At 40.9% G+C, this 15,273-nt stretch overlaps 3 protein-coding genes across 4 annotated transcripts in view; 2 read left to right on the forward strand and 1 right to left on the reverse strand.

Moving 5' to 3' along the window:
* Positions 1-5,396, forward strand: part of appa (amyloid beta (A4) precursor protein a) — a 27,523-nt gene extending 22,127 nt beyond the window's left edge. The window contains exons 4-9 of the mRNA XM_008427586.2: positions 314-442; positions 1,096-1,195; positions 1,883-2,083; positions 2,883-2,974; positions 3,669-3,815; positions 4,651-5,396. Of these exons, the coding sequence (XP_008425808.1) occupies positions 314-442; positions 1,096-1,195; positions 1,883-2,083; positions 2,883-2,974; positions 3,669-3,815; positions 4,651-4,752 (771 nt within the window). The 3' untranslated portion in view covers positions 4,753-5,396. The remainder of the gene's footprint in view (positions 1-313; positions 443-1,095; positions 1,196-1,882; positions 2,084-2,882; positions 2,975-3,668; positions 3,816-4,650) is intronic.
* A 2,154-nt stretch (positions 5,397-7,550) lies between these two features.
* On the forward strand, positions 7,551-10,041 carry atp5pf (ATP synthase peripheral stalk subunit F6). Its single transcript, XM_008427566.1, has 4 exons — positions 7,551-7,645; positions 8,796-8,965; positions 9,081-9,205; positions 9,815-10,041. Exons 2-4 carry the CDS (start codon positions 8,796-8,798, stop codon positions 9,841-9,843), a joined length of 324 nt encoding a protein of 107 aa, XP_008425788.1. The 5' UTR covers positions 7,551-7,645; the 3' UTR covers positions 9,844-10,041.
* Positions 10,042-12,286: 2,245 nt separating this feature from the next.
* Positions 12,287-15,273, reverse strand: part of jam2a (junctional adhesion molecule 2a) — a 12,869-nt gene continuing 9,882 nt past the window's right edge. For both annotated transcript variants that reach the window (XM_008427554.2, XM_008427547.2), the window contains exons 9-10: positions 13,203-13,236; positions 12,287-13,118 (exon numbers count right to left, since the gene is read on the reverse strand). In XM_008427554.2, the coding sequence (XP_008425776.1) occupies positions 13,080-13,118; positions 13,203-13,236 (73 nt within the window). In that variant the 3' untranslated portion in view covers positions 12,287-13,079. The remainder of the gene's footprint in view (positions 13,119-13,202; positions 13,237-15,273) is intronic.

Here is a 15,273-nt window from a genome sequence, read left to right on the forward strand (position 1 = left end):
CGGTACTGATGGGGATTTTTGTGTCGCTGCAGCGTTTCCAGGAGAAGGTGGAGGCTCTGGAGCAGGAGGCGGCCAGCGAGCGCCAGCAGCTGGTGGAGACCCACATGGCCCGGGTGGAGGCTCTGCTCAACGACCGGCGCCGCCTGGCTCTGGAGAGCTACCTGACGGCTCTGCAGCAGGACCCACCCAGGGTGAGCGGCGCCGACTGTTGCTCCGTTTCGGAGGATTTCACATCAAAACCTCTCCACTGATGTTTTCGTTTGAATATTCCCTGCCACATGAATAATTCTCGCCGCCTCATTGTCTTTCACAGCCCCGTCACGTCTTCAGCCTGCTGAAGAAGTATGTCCGCGCCGAGCAGAAGGACAGGCAGCACACCCTCAAACACTTTGAACACGTCCGCATGGTGGACCCCAAAAAGGCAGCTCAGATCAGACCTCAGGTACAGATGCACTGCTTCCTTCTGCCTTAAAAAGTCTGAAATTCATCTGTGGTTAAAATTAAGCCATTGAAATATCTTAAATTCACTTTAAAAAGTACGTTGTTAATCATAGGTCTTAAATTTTGTCTTTACTGGAGAATTTAATCTCCTATATTTAGTTTTTATTTTCTTGGGACTTTTCTGTCAGGCAAAAGTTTGCGTCGCATTCAGACATCTCCATTGCTTGTGACTCGAGACAGTTGAGGCTACAGCTAACTGTTAACATAGACCAGCTACCCTAGCAAGAGCAGCTAGCTAGCAAGAGTTTAACAGTGGTGGTCAACTGAGTATTTTTGCTAGCTAGCTAACAAGGGTGTGTTAGCTAAGATATTTTAGCTTGCTAGCTACAATACTTGGTACTTATTTTAGGTTGCTGCATAAGTGCTACCTAGCTAATTAATTAGTGGATAAGTACAAATTTATCATGAGTTAGCTGGACGAACTTTGTACATTTCTCTGGAGATACTAGTCCTAAACTGGTTTTAAATCATAATAGACTTAAAGTCTTAAATTTGAGTTGGTTAAACCTGCAGAAACTCTGTTGTGTTTTAGTTGTATTTTAAAATGGAAATCCTCTCGTTTCTCACAGTCTTGTCTGTACTTTTGTGCTACAGGTGCTGACTCATCTGCGTGTTATTGAGGAACGTATGAACCAGTCTCTGGGCCTTCTCTACAAAGTCCCTGGTGTCGCCGACGACATCCAAGACCAAGTTGGTACGTTTTTACTCCCACAGCATCCTGCTGCCATCTCCGTGTGTCACCAGGCGGGGGGATTGTGAGTTCTTCTACATGAACCATGTTGTAGTTTTTTGGTTTCCTTGAGGTTGTTCTGTCATAACRTCCAGTCGAAATAAACATTTAGTAGCAAATAAACTTTTTTAAGGCATTGTAAATCCAGAAAAAGTTTCATAGCCACCAAAATTTTTGGATTTGGCTGCTTCAGCAGAAATAAACACAAATGTTTTAATCATTGCAAAYCATTTCTTGCAGCTTTGGATATAAATCTCTTATGCTCTTTGTGGCTGCTGACCCAAATGGGAGGCGKATACTGTGAAAAGCTCAATGCCTTGATTAAATAACAGATTAAATGCTCTGAATTCCAGTCCGCAGAATTTTTTCTTTTTTTTTTCCTTTCTCCTCCCCCTCCCGATAAGGACATTGGAGCCGTTTGGCCTAATTCTTCTGTTCAGACTCAAATGAAACTGTTTGCTGGGAAGATAAATCCTCTCCCTCTCACCKCTGCAGTCGCAAGGTTTCTATGGGCGTCATGCAACCATCGGCGTGTCTGTCACATTCTGCAGAGTTCACCAAAGATGAAACGAATACCATTTAAAAAGTCTGCCCGTGTGTTTTGGAATAAATGACAAACAGAGCACCAATTAGACATGTTTATTTTTGCAGAGCTCCTGCAGAGGGAGCAGGCCGAGATGGCCCAGCAGCTGGCCAACCTGCAGACCGACTCCAGGGTGAGCTACGGGAACGACGCCCTGATGCCCGACCAGGAATTCGACCAGACTGACCCGCTGCCCCAGGAGGACGTCCTGGGAGGAGTCGGCTTCATCCACCCCGAGAGCTTCAACCAGCAGAACACAGAGAACCAAGGTGCTTATTTAAAAAAAAATAGTTATTGGGTTAAAAAACATGAGCTCAGTTATTGTTGCAGTTTAAAACATGGATTTTCTGGTAAAGATGAGCAAGACTAAATATATGTTATTGCCGAAACGAAAACAAGGTGACATAAACAAAATCACAGATGCCCAAAAACAATCTCTCGTTATTTTGYATGTTACTTTCAAGCTAAAGCCCATCCTTCAATGTTTTTCTAATTAACTTTGCAGCCACCAAATAGAAGTGATCTTATATTTCTGTTCAACTTTCCACCTTAAAGTCATATATGTTGGGCATTAATTTCCCCAAACAMCCTTTAAGTTGCTTCGACTCCTTTTAACTRTAGTTTCTAGTTTCCCCCAAAAGGGGGCGTGGCTGTTTGTGGGAGAAGATTCTAGGTTTTTTGSACATTTTTACCAGTGAGACCAATAATGTTGGCACCARTCATTTGTCCAAACACACACAGATAGGACTTATCGTGTGTTCCTGCACCCTCTGGTGGTAATAAGAGCCTTTTTATATCTACACAGTTGCTATTTATAAAACCGAACTCGAATCAAAAAACTGATTTAATTATAGATGTAGTCTAATAGGGTCTAGTTTCTCTGCTCCACCAGGACAAAGAGCAGCACCACTTCTTAATAAGAGACCTTTGAAAAGGTTAATTAACCTGCCAGCCGTCTTTTATGAGTAAATGTTTCTGTGTTCATAGTTGGGGAAAATAGCTTCAGTAATGGGTTGGAACTCAAAATAAATTAAAAATGTCATAGATCGTACYGTTTCTTCCTACTAGTGACCGAAGTCAAGATGGACGCTGTCCCCGAGATGCGAATGGAGACCGAGGACAGACAGAGCACCGAATATGAAGTCCACCACCAGAAACTGGTAAAGCTCATCTCCACCTTGTCCGACTGGTAAACTCTCAAGGTCGTCACCATGGAGACGAATAGGTGACCGTAATAATGCATGCGTCACACTTTCTCCGTCGGCCTCTGATGGGAGGGAGGTCTGCCGGCGGCGTTTTTTCCCGCTCTGCCCCGAAGCCGCTCCACTAAAGATTATAGGAGCATTTCTGCTCTCCATCTTTAATCTCCTCAATCCATTCTCTGCCCAAATCCACGCACCTCTCTCCTCTCACCTAACGGCTGTAATCCCATAATCCCTGCATGTTATTAACGCCGCATTCCATGCGTGCACCAGGAGCATCCYGGCCGAAGTCACTTTTTATTAGATTATCTATCATTTATTGGTTTCTGTTAGATTTTTCTCATAAAGCTAGGTCTTTAAAGAAAACAAGAACAGTTTTCTTTCTTCCTGGAGACATACTGAAAATAATAGAGCGCTGTAATCCTGTTTTGTTGTTGCCGAATGCATGTAGTGCATAGTGTGGGAGTCATCTGGCCGCCGCAGGAAGGAAATGAATTTCCCATCCCAAGTTGTCCAACTCCGCAGCACAATTTCACCCTAATGTCCAGAGATGTAATGACAAAACATCAGACCGCAAATAACCCGCTCGGCTCATTTAACTCCACTCTTGAATTTGCGACCTGACCACCTTTTTGTCCTTGACMTCCCGCAGGTCTTTTTCGCCGAGGACGTCAGCTCCAACAAGGGCGCCATAATCGGGCTCATGGTGGGAGGCGTGGTCATAGCAACGGTGATCGTCATCACCCTGGTGATGCTGAGGAAGAAGCAGTACACTTCCATCCACCACGGAGTCATTGAGGTGAGAAACGGCTGTGTGTGTGTGTGTGCGTGTGTGTGTGTGTGTGTGTGTGTGTGTGTGTGTGTGTGTAGCATTACAAGTAAAACGTCAATGTATTTTTGTCCAATAACGCAAAATAAGGCAGGTTGTAGTCATGTAGTTGTAATCTGATGATGATAGTAATGGAAAATATAGAATCTGGTTTGTAAACAGTTCCGATGTAAACTGGAAAAGCCTGGAAAAAAAAAAGCAAATTCGGTATAACTCCAGAAGAATAAAAGGCGATTTTTTATTTTTTAACATCTCGAAACACAACACTTGAACTCAAATTAATGTAGCGTATTTTCTTTGCTTATTTKGGCTGTTTACTTCTTTTACCAGCAGGTTTCACATTGGTTTCAATTCCAAAACAAAATCCCTGAAAGTCCATTCTTTGATTCCAAACGGTCATCAAACCGTCTGGATTTGGATAATCCCATCCAGATTCTTCCAAGTATTTTAGATTTTCATCAATCTAAATCTGACCCAATTTATWAAAAAAAACAAAAAAAMACTTTGAAACAGCCCTTTATCACTTCAGAAACCTTTTTTTTAAAATGGGGAAACGTTGAAAAGCAAACGGATTAACGCCTCTGCTACATTTAATTTTCTGGTTTCATGTTTCTAATTGGCCGCATTCATCTTTCCTGAAATTCCATTAGCACTTCGATTTAAAATACGAATCACCAATTTTGTTTTTGTTCATTTGTCTTTGAGACGAGTGGCTCCGAAATGATGGAGCGTGTCAGTTTTCTCTCCCATATGGACCTCCACCACATGACGTGTGTAACCTCCGCCCCTCTTGGCTGCCCTCCAGGTGGATGCTGCCGTCACCCCCGAGGAGCGTCACCTGTCCAAGATGCAGCAGAACGGCTACGAGAACCCCACCTACAAGTTCTTTGAGCAGATGCAGAACTGAGGCGACAAATGGAAAAAARAGAATTTAATAAACACACACACACTCATAAACATACTATCACCTCCTCCCTCCGCCTCTCCTCCTGTGTCAAACCACTTCCTTCACTTTACTGCAGCAAGACGCCTTTTTCTCTTTCTTTTTTGTTTAATTAAATTAAGTTGTAGAAGTTGCTGCGTCTGGGCCGTAAGCGGGGGGTAAAAAAAAAAAAAAAAAAGACAAAAAAAAAAGCACACTTTCTCAGTTTAGTTTCGGGTCGGCACGTCTCTAAAAACAAAATGATTACATCCTCCTGGAGAACAAGTGAGTGTCCCCCTCTCTTTCCTGTCTCCTCCCTCCATCCTTTCTCTTCTCCTTCCACGCAACAGCTGGGCTGTGTGAAGCCGCTCCGGGCTCCGAAGGGGCAACACGGCGACCACGGCTGTAGTAAATGTTGGAGCTGTTTTTACTTTGTCGTTTCCACTTTTCTTTTTTTCAAAAAAGATCGAAAACTGTAAAAAAAAAAAAAAAACAAAAACAAAAAAGTAAACTGATGTAAAGTCATTTTTTTTTAAATTGCGTGTAATGTTGCTGAAGTAATAATGCTGAAGTCTTAGCTGTTTATGTAGTGTGCATGACAACAGGATTTGGAGTAAGAGAAAAAAAAAGAAAACAAAACCGGATCTTGACGCTGCTCTCTGGAGATCCTTCCTCACTCATAGATTGTCATTCTAGCAAGATTGTACATTTAGTATCCAATCATGATCACGTGACAGCCAAACGAGAACGGAAAATGTCTAGAAACCTAGAGGAACGGGCTCTGCTTTTTTCATATCATGTGCTTTTAGTTTTTGCTCTTTTCTTAAATTTTATTATTATTTTTTTATGTTAAAAGTTCTGAGCTCCTCCTGTTCCTGAGGCTGGAGGGCRAGGAGGAGATTCATCTCTGTAAATTTTCACCCATCGAAGTATGTCACTCAGAATCCTTGCGTATACCGGCGTTCTGAACGCTGCAAAAACAAAACCCTACTAAGGATTTTTGCTCTTTTTTCTTCTAATTTAGTACACATGAAATGAGAAAACTAAATTACAAGTAAGTTTTCAGCAAGAAGTGAGTTTAATTCAATTAAATCTGGCAGATKGTTCCATTTATAACTAGTACTTTATCAATATTTAGGTATGAATCACTTAAAATAAGCTCCTATGTCATGCTGAAAAGTTACTCCTAAGTTAGTTTTTTTTAGAAATTAGAGCAAAARTACTTGAGATTTTGTGTTTTTTGCAGTGGAGTTACTCTKGATCRTGTTCTCGTTCTTGTTTGTGTGACAGTCGGGAGAAGCAGGTTGGGATGGTTTCCACGGTTCCTACACAGTCAGGATGGAAAGGTATCTTTATTTCCACACCTTAACCCTTTCTGCAATCCTCCCAGTTTCTCTGGGGTTTTTYTGTTTTTTTTGCAGATGCAATATTTTCCACTCACCCACTGTTGGATATTTATCATAGAGTTCTGGTGAACTTGAGTATTTTATATTTTTTAAAGTGGAAACAATACTGGGGAGTCTGGAAATTACTATGAAATTGGTGTAGGAACCCTTTCAGTCACGTTTTCCTCCATTTGTAAGCCAATGCCGTCTCATTATTCCTTTAGTTTTGCTTCAGGAGTGCTGAGAGGTAGAAAAGGAGGAGGAGAGGAAATGACTTGCAGTTTCGGATGGATAACCAGCCAGTCAGGCACTCTGTGTATATAATGGATTTTTCACTTCCCGCTGCACCTCCCCTCCCTTCCTCGCCTTTTCTTTTTCCTCCCGGYGTTGCTGCTCACCTCTCTGCCATCAGCTCAGACTCTGACACACAGACRCATACAGTAGATGTTTTCACCGCAGAGAACCAACAGCCAAGTTGGAGGTGAGCGTAAAGTACATGGAACCTCTCACACTTATTCATAGATCCCATAACGAATGAAGCAACTGAGTGAAATGTATATTTTAGGGATGCTGCTGGGTGAGTTTGTTGTTTCAGAGGGTGCGCCATAGAGTAGTAGAAGAAGAAGCAGGATTTTCTTTTTTTTCTGTGCAGTATATGTTTGTTTTTTGTTTTGTTTTGTTTTTTCCACTGTGTAATATTGTGCAGGCCATTTGCATCGACTGGGAAAATGCTTTCTACACTGTATTCCATAATAAAGTTTTGAATGTACATAAAAAAAAAAATCAAAATGGTGTCTCGTCTTTTATTTATTTAAATATCAAAACAAAGCAACTGTAAGGAAAACTAAATATTTTAACATTTTTCAAAAGAAGGTGGCATGCATGATCTTATTCCAATTGTAAATTAGGATGGACTTTAAAGAAACGCATGTGGAATGGCCCAATCAAAGTCCACCGACTTTTTAGGTTTGAATTTGGCTGTTGCCTAACGCTGCCATTAACTGCAGCTACGTCCGTATAACCTGTGGACTTTTTTAAATGGATGTCCACAGATAATTTTTACTGAGCTTGGGCCAGTTTGTGAATACAAAAGCATGCCACACTTTTCAGATTTTTCAAATTCGAAAGGAAATATCTTTGCATTACGCGTTGGTCTGTCTCAAACTCCAGTAAATGCGCTGAAGTTCAAGAGGTTTGAATTGTTTTGCAGCTATTTTTATTAAAATGTACTTATGAATCCGGCTTTACAACAAAATCAARGTAAAAATATATGTATGTTCTAATGCAAAATGTATGTATGGCTATGTATTATTTKATATATAAATTGTCTTTAAAAATTTATTTTAATCACTTCCGAACCTTCTGTTTATATCAATAAAAGTCATCTGAAGATGCTTAACGCTGCCAATAGGGGGCAGTATTGATACCTAAACCCAATTTTCTTCCCACAATCCACCGCGGTCCTCCACATTTGTTTGAGTGTCAAGCCCAAGGTGAGTTGTTCTTTGGAAGCTCAAACTACTATTAAAATATGTATGATTTCATCTGGTATTGAATTGTTTACGTTCTGTGTTCACTTAATTAAGGGTTGTAGCGGTACAATTAACAGCTGCACGTCTGAAAGTACATTAAAAATAAGTGTTTAGAAGGCGTTCGCTTTAGCATTTTTAGCATGTTTAGCTTTAACTGCGAGGCCTTTTTTAATTAAACGTTTAATTGTTACTTGAAGAGAAGAATTTGTAAGTCAGATATTGTTGGTTGAGTGGTTGGAGATATTTAAAATGATACAGGTCACCGAGTTTTTAGGCTTGRATTTGCCGTAGCTAGCTGGTGCTAACACTGCCGTTAGCTGCAGCYACTTCCATATAATCACTGCCTGATTTTAAACTCCTCCGGTCGCTATTTACTCTTTTTCTGTTTCACTGGCCAGATATTAATTTCCTTTTTATTGTATTCTTTTATTGCATTGTTTAAAGGTGATGGAAAATGTCTTCAGCTTTAATAAAGATGTTAATTGYGAAGCAGTAGCAGGCATTGTAAGGTCACCGTGGGCTCTAAAGTGAGTCTATTTGCTGCTTTTTTAAATGCAATTTACTGATTTATACATTTTTWAAAAATTCCAGTCGTCGAAGGGCGGCGTAACGCAACTTTTAGATGTCTTTTTGCTTCMGCACACCTGACCTCAATATCAGCTAATTAGCAGAGCTGGACTACATTGCAGGAAAGCAGTTTAGTCATTTAATGTTGGTGTTTAGGRCTCTGACCTTCGAAGTCGACAATTTCAGATCACTGCTTTACATGTTGGCAGTTTTCTCAAATATTACAAACTGGCTTTAAGAAGGCACGTTTATTTAACTYGCAAGCAACATAAATTGTTCATGTTTGAACGTGGGCAGTGACGATGTGCAAATTGGTACCACTCACTTTATTCAGATTATTACAGTTCAGCAAAAACCCGTTAAGCCTTAAATTTGTATTCTTTTTATTAAGTACTACTGTTAGTTTTAACTTGCCCTTTTACCCTTAGATTTGCAATGTATTAGCTAGTTTATTTGATTTCCAAGTTCTCAAACACAAGGATTCAGGTTTTGTTCTCCACATTTTTGCTTCAGCTGTGTGATTTGAGTGGTCTGTTTCCTCCAGATGTCGCTGCATCGGCTGTTCCAGTTGTCCTCTCTGCTACGCTCCGCCGTGAGCCTCACCCTGCGCAGGAACATCGGCATCTCTGCGGTGGTCTTCAACAAAGCCAAGGACCTCGACCCCATCCAGAAGCTCTTCCTGGACAAGATCCGGGACTACAGCGGCAAGAGCCAGTCAGTCAATTTGAGTTTTTCTTCTGTTCTTGTTCACCCCAAGCACTCAGTGGTAGCATGAGGAGCTGTAAGTTGAGCTCATGTAACGGCGTCCCGTTGCCTCGGCTCCCCCCAGGACCTCCGGCGGTGTTGTGGAYGCGGGACCCGAGTTCCAGAAGAACATGTCCGAAGAAGTAGCCAAACTGCAGAGGTTGTACGGAGGAGGAGACCTCAACAAGTTTCCAGACTTCAAATTCTCTGGTTGGTTCTCCTTTTTTTATTTTCTATATAAATGTAGAGTTTATAAATCAGTCCCAGAGTCTAGRATGTCTGCGTATCTTCCTGAAGGACAGACCAACCCAGACAGAGCAGCGCAGTTCGTGGTTATTTATGAAATGGCTAAAGTATGGAAGTTTAAGTCAAAGTTCCTCCACCAAGAAGCCTTGATTTATTCCTCTGATTAACTAAAGTGCTTTATTGTGTCCCTGGAGGGCAAATATGGAGCAGCCAGCAGTTTATCCCCACAATTAATTTCAGCTAATAAAAATAGCAGCAGTCTTGGTGAGATGAGGGAGCGAGTTCTTTATGACGTGGCTTTTTTTTTTCCTTTGCTTAGACGCTGTTTCACACTTTCCCTTTCATGAATATTTATGCCTCTGAAGAGACGCGCTGTCATTTTTCTTCTTTGTCCGCGTCTAAAAATAGCAAAGATGGTGACAGAGAGGAAGATGACTTGTGGTGGATTCAGATCCAGGAGGCTTTTTTTCTCTCTCTCTCAGCTTCAGGCTTACATTGTTGCCTTTTAGAATCAGTTTGACAGTTTGTGCTGTAGCTGGTGTTTAATGCCTTTTTTTCTTTTTAACCCTACAGAGGCAAAATTTGACGAAGTCGCCAAGTGAAGGACGTCCATGTTGTAAATCTCCTACATGTCTCAAGTGTGTCGTATTTAATAAAAGAGAGTGGAGGGAAAATGAGGATCTGGATTTTATTTGACGTGAGTTGTTCAAATGGTAAATAATTTTGGGACCCATCAAAAACCTGCGGATATTTTTTTTCAGATCACAATATCAGAAATAAATGTTATTTTGAAATGTTTAGCCACAGAGTTTGGTGTTTTTATTGGTTTTATGTTACAAATAAAGTAAAAGGTGTGACATTCCCCCTGAATCAGTTTATTCTCTTAATTCCACCTTATTTTTTTGCWAAACCAACTTTGGAAAGTCTGAACATCAGATTTCATTTGGCTTTACATCTGGACTTTGACTAGGCCATTCTAATTCTCACATTTCTTGTGATCTAAATTATCTCAGTGTAGCTCTGGCTGTATGTTTATGGTTGCTCCGTTCAGGATTTACACACTGTTTAAATATTAAACCAAGGCATAATGCTGCCGCTTCCAYGGGGACGTTGTGTTTTTAACACGTTCACATTGTTCTTAGGTCGTCGTTTTGTTCACAGAATAGCTGAATTCAAGCTGAGACTAAATCACACACAGGTGCTTTATGTAAGAATTTGCTATATGCAACATTTCAGATTTGAAACAATCTATTTCCCTTAGACTTCACTGTTACCCGTTGCTTTATGTTAGTATATCTCAGACATTTGTGTGACAAAAAGGGGGAAAAAAAAGTAAATTCCTGGTGTGAAACCCAGAAATGTGAATGCAAAGTCTTGGACACATTCTAAATGTTTYGTGTTGGATCCCGGTTTTATTTCATGACCTGATCCTAGATATTTACTTCTAATTTCCCTCTCAGTGTATGGATTACGTCTCGGTCTCAATTTGTAGTGAAATGTAGTTATTATTATCTGAAACTGACTGAATTACAGTGAGCCGAATGTCTGGTGACCTAGATAGAAATTGGCTGTCACTCTGAATTAGTCTTGAGTGCCACATTATGACAAGGTCAGGGATGCATTTAAAGTCTCTCCAGGATGACTGTTTGAAGCCGAAAATAGCAGCGGAAATGCTGTTTTTATTCGGCCCGCTGCTTAAAATTTTAGGCCGGCGCTGCCACGCTTTGAGATCGATCTCAGGAGGCTCCAGATAAAAAGCACGAGCAGGTCCGGCGCTCATCTAGAGTCACTTGAAAGATTCATGTATAGTTTTGCTCTCTGAGCCTCTGGTGCTCTTTATTATTTACGCCTCTGGGAACRTACAGAAAAATGAAGACGATAGAAAAGGATAGTTAATAGAAAAAAAAACTTTTATTGATTCATTCAAATAAAACTGTATAGTCATCCACACGTCATTCGATAAACAGTGGCACGAGAATATATATATATAAAGACAGAAAAGTAAGGCAAGTTTGTTTACAAAAAAGCGTGATCCCGAGATCGATATGACTGTGAAATTAAAAAGGCACAAGGTTTACTGTAGATAATTTATGTATACATTTATCAAAGACCATGCAGGCACATCAGGACGGAAGGGGGGTTGGTCTCAAGTTGAACGAGTCAAACTTATTCCTCCTGGTTTTTACTAAGATCGTGATATGGGGATTTTAATGATGTTTGGGCCTGAGACAGAAGACAAAATACTGACAGGAGGTAATCTGTATTTAAGTCTGAGTTGTCTGGAAACAACTGAAATAATTCAGTATGGCTTCAGAAGATTCCCCTTAGATTCAGTTTCTAAAACGGAAATAAAAGTCACTTGAATTAAACATCAGTCTTTGGTTTAAAAAAAAAAAAAAAAAGTAAAGTCAAGAGGGTCACTTTCTAGATGTGACCAGCAGGGGGCGGCAGAGTACCACGGCGCTGCTTTGAGTCCCATAAGAGCAGAGGATTTCGATGGGCAAAAAGTGAGCAGCACAAAAAGCAAGATGTAATCAAAGATTAAAATCAAAACAAAGCGAGGATCGAGTTTGGTGTTTGCTGGAAGATCAAAAGCGGGAAAAGAGATTTGAATCCATCGTTGGCACCTCATCACAGGAGGGGGGGGATTTATTGTCCATCGAAGGAAAGCCATCTTCTCTTCTCAGAGCATGAACGATTGAGTATGTTTGAAATCCTGGGGCTGACGAGGGACNTAGTCTTGAGTGCCACATTATGACAAGGTCAGGGATGCATTTAAAGTCTCTCCAGGATGACTGTTTGAAGCCGAAAATAGCAGCAGAAATGCTGTTTTTATTCGGCCCGCTGCTTAAAATTTTAGGCCGGCGCTGCCACGCTTTGAGATCGATCTCAGGAGGCTCCAGATAAAAAGCACGAGCAGGTCCGGCGCTCATCTAGAGTCACTTGAAAGATTCATGTATAGTTTTGCTCTCTGAGCCTCTGGTGCTCTTTATTATTTACGCCTCTGGGAACRTACAGAAAAATGAAGACGATAGAAAAGGATAGTTAATAGAAAAAAAAACTTTTATTGATTCATTCAAATAAAACTGTATAGTCATCCACACGTCATTCGATAAACAGTGGCACGAGAATATATATATATAAAGACAGAAAAGTAAGGCAAGTTTGTTTACAAAAAAGCGTGATCCCGAGATCGATATGACTGTGAAATTAAAAAGGCACAAGGTTTACTGTAGATAATTTATGTATACATTTATCAAAGACCATGCAGGCACATCAGGACGGAAGGGGGGTTGGTCTCAAGTTGAACGAGTCAAACTTATTCCTCCTGGTTTTTACTAAGATCGTGATATGGGGATTTTAATGATGTTTGGGCCTGAGACAGAAGACAAAATACTGACAGGAGGTAATCTGTATTTAAGTCTGAGTTGTCTGGAAACAACTGAAATAATTCAGTATGGCTTCAGAAGATTCCCCTTAGATTCAGTTTCTAAAACGGAAATAAAAGTCACTTGAATTAAACATCAGTCTTTGGTTTAAAAAAAAAAAAAAAAAAGTAAAGTCAAGAGGGTCACTTTCTAGATGTGACCAGCAGGGGGCGGCAGAGTACCACGGCGCTGCTTTGAGTCCCGTAAGAGCAGAGGATTTCGATGGGCAAAAAGTGAGCAGCACAAAAAGCAAGATGTAATCAAAGATTAAAATCAAAACAAAGCGAGGATCGAGTTTGGTGTTTGCTGGAAGATCAAAAGCGGGAAAAGAGATTTGAATCCTTCGTTGGCACCTCATCACAGGAGGGGGGGGGATTTATTGTCCATCGAAGGAAAGCCATCTTCTCTTCTCAGAGCATGAACGATTGAGTATGTTTGAAATCCTGGGGCTGACGAGGGACAGAAGCAAAATAATTTRTGTCTGGGTGATCAGAATCTAAAGAAGAGCAGCGGTAGACGGGGAGGACACTTACTTCTTGGGGTGGGGGGACGTAGTTGACGTTGGACCTGAAAGACAAAGCCAACGTGAGGACAGCAGACAGCTGCGTTCTGACTCATACTACACATACATCGTACAACCACTGAGCGAAAGGCACCTCTGAGTCAAGATTTAACGGAGCACAGCGAAGAGCGCAACAGATAAAATGCACAAGCTGCTATTTTGTACCTCCAAACAAACCCTTYTCTGTTTTTAACGCATCTTTTATGATAATTGAGTAGTTTTATTTAATCATAAAAATGATCCAACTTTACATACAAGTTAAGTTTTCAGTTAAATCTATTGGTATTTACAAAACTTCTGGAGAAACCGCCTGTTTTCAGCCATAATGGCACAGAGGTGAAAGTTTTTAACTTATTCAGATATGTGGTCATTCTTATCTCTAATAGCAACGCACATGGAGAGTCTGAGCTGAAGTAGAATAAAACATAATCAGGAAATTACGGACAAATGTCGTTTTAAATGTGGCTTTCCGCTCCAGGTAAGATACTGACCACCTACAGCTCTCACACACACACACACACACACTGCCCTGTTTTAAACAAAGATGTCTATTCTCTTGTCAATCTGTCACATTCACTGCACACTTTAACTTTAATGAAGCAGGTAAATTTTTTAGTAGACTCATTAACATTTCTACCTGGCTTCATAAATATTCCATTTGTTATTTAATAATGTWCAGATGCCAAAGTTGATGTGATGAATTATTCAGATTTGGTGATTGTTTAGACGTGAGGGAGTCTGGTTTTACATTTTGACCCGAAGCTAAGGTTTCTCCTGAACTTTAGGGGGAAATAATTAAATATTTCCATCTTGAACATTGGACTGAAATGAGAACGGAGGTTATTTTTCTTATTACGGGATGTTCCTGCCTCTTCCGTGTGTCCAATACGTGGCAAGCTTTCAGGACCAAGAGGAAACAAAGAAACGACTCCAACAGTAAAAGAAATCAGCTTAGCGGCAAGTAATTAACACCTTATCTCGTTAGTTTAATCCAAACAAAACGGCCGTGGCCACGATTTATTTCCCCAGTGGAGAGACGGAGAGGGGGGGTGGGGGGGGGACGTTTCTCGGCCGCGTTCAGCCGTTTCCTGGAGTCAGTGCCGGTAATGAGATTTAAACTCTTCTGGCTGTAAGTTCGTCCTCGTGTTTCACTCACGTGTCGTCCGCTCTGTGTAGCGTTTGGCTGCTGATGTGGGCCGCGCCGTGACACTGGGAGATCCAGAACGACCTGCGGGGGTATCAGGTTGGCGGCTTTAACCAGAGCGGGCTCATGTTGCACTGCACACCATGCGGGAGTTCGGAGGCAAGTCGCTCGCAGAAAGGTGCAGGGATGCAGGTTCACGCACCCCGTCGCGTTCGAACAACTACGATCTCTAGCATTTTTGAATCTAAAGATTGCAGCCTACAGGTGATGAAAACCCAACACTCAGTTTCTCTGAAAGCCATAACACTGCATCTTTTGCATGTATTTGTGCAGAAGTGTGGCAAAGAGCCTGTTTGCCTCTCTYCTTTTAACCAAAAAAAAGTTTTCCTTTCACTAAACTTCCCATTAATCCCCCTTCCATACTGTAGTTTGTGATCAGCCAGTTACATTTTTTTTTCTTTTAAATCTGAGAAAGTGAACTTGGAAGTTTTCAGTCGCCGAAAACCAAAACCGTTACAACGCATTCTTGCAAGTGAGATCATTTATTAGTAAGACAATTTAACTAGTTAGGAGTAGGTAGGATGAGAGCATGTTAAGAAGCAGATAGTTAAATAAGAAAAAGAAGAATCAGTTAATAGTGTTATGAGATGTAAATTCATTCAGATTAGTAATAGTTAGCTCTGTATCTGTATCGCTCTGACTGCTGTTGAGCTCAGGTAAGACATTTACCGTTTATAATTACTCCACAAAACCACTCTTAATCCTATTGAGTTAATGGAAACAGGAAGTCTCCTTTGTAGTTAAGTGGATATATTTCCTCATCTAAAGGATGTCGCAAACTTGGACTATCTGCAGGTGTGATGCTCGGAGTCACTAGAACAGATTGGATCCTGCAGCT

Source organism: Poecilia reticulata, linkage group LG2 (assembly GCF_000633615.1).
Source record: "Poecilia reticulata strain Guanapo linkage group LG2, Guppy_female_1.0+MT, whole genome shotgun sequence".
Lineage (NCBI taxonomy): Eukaryota > Metazoa > Chordata > Actinopteri > Cyprinodontiformes > Poeciliidae > Poecilia > Poecilia reticulata.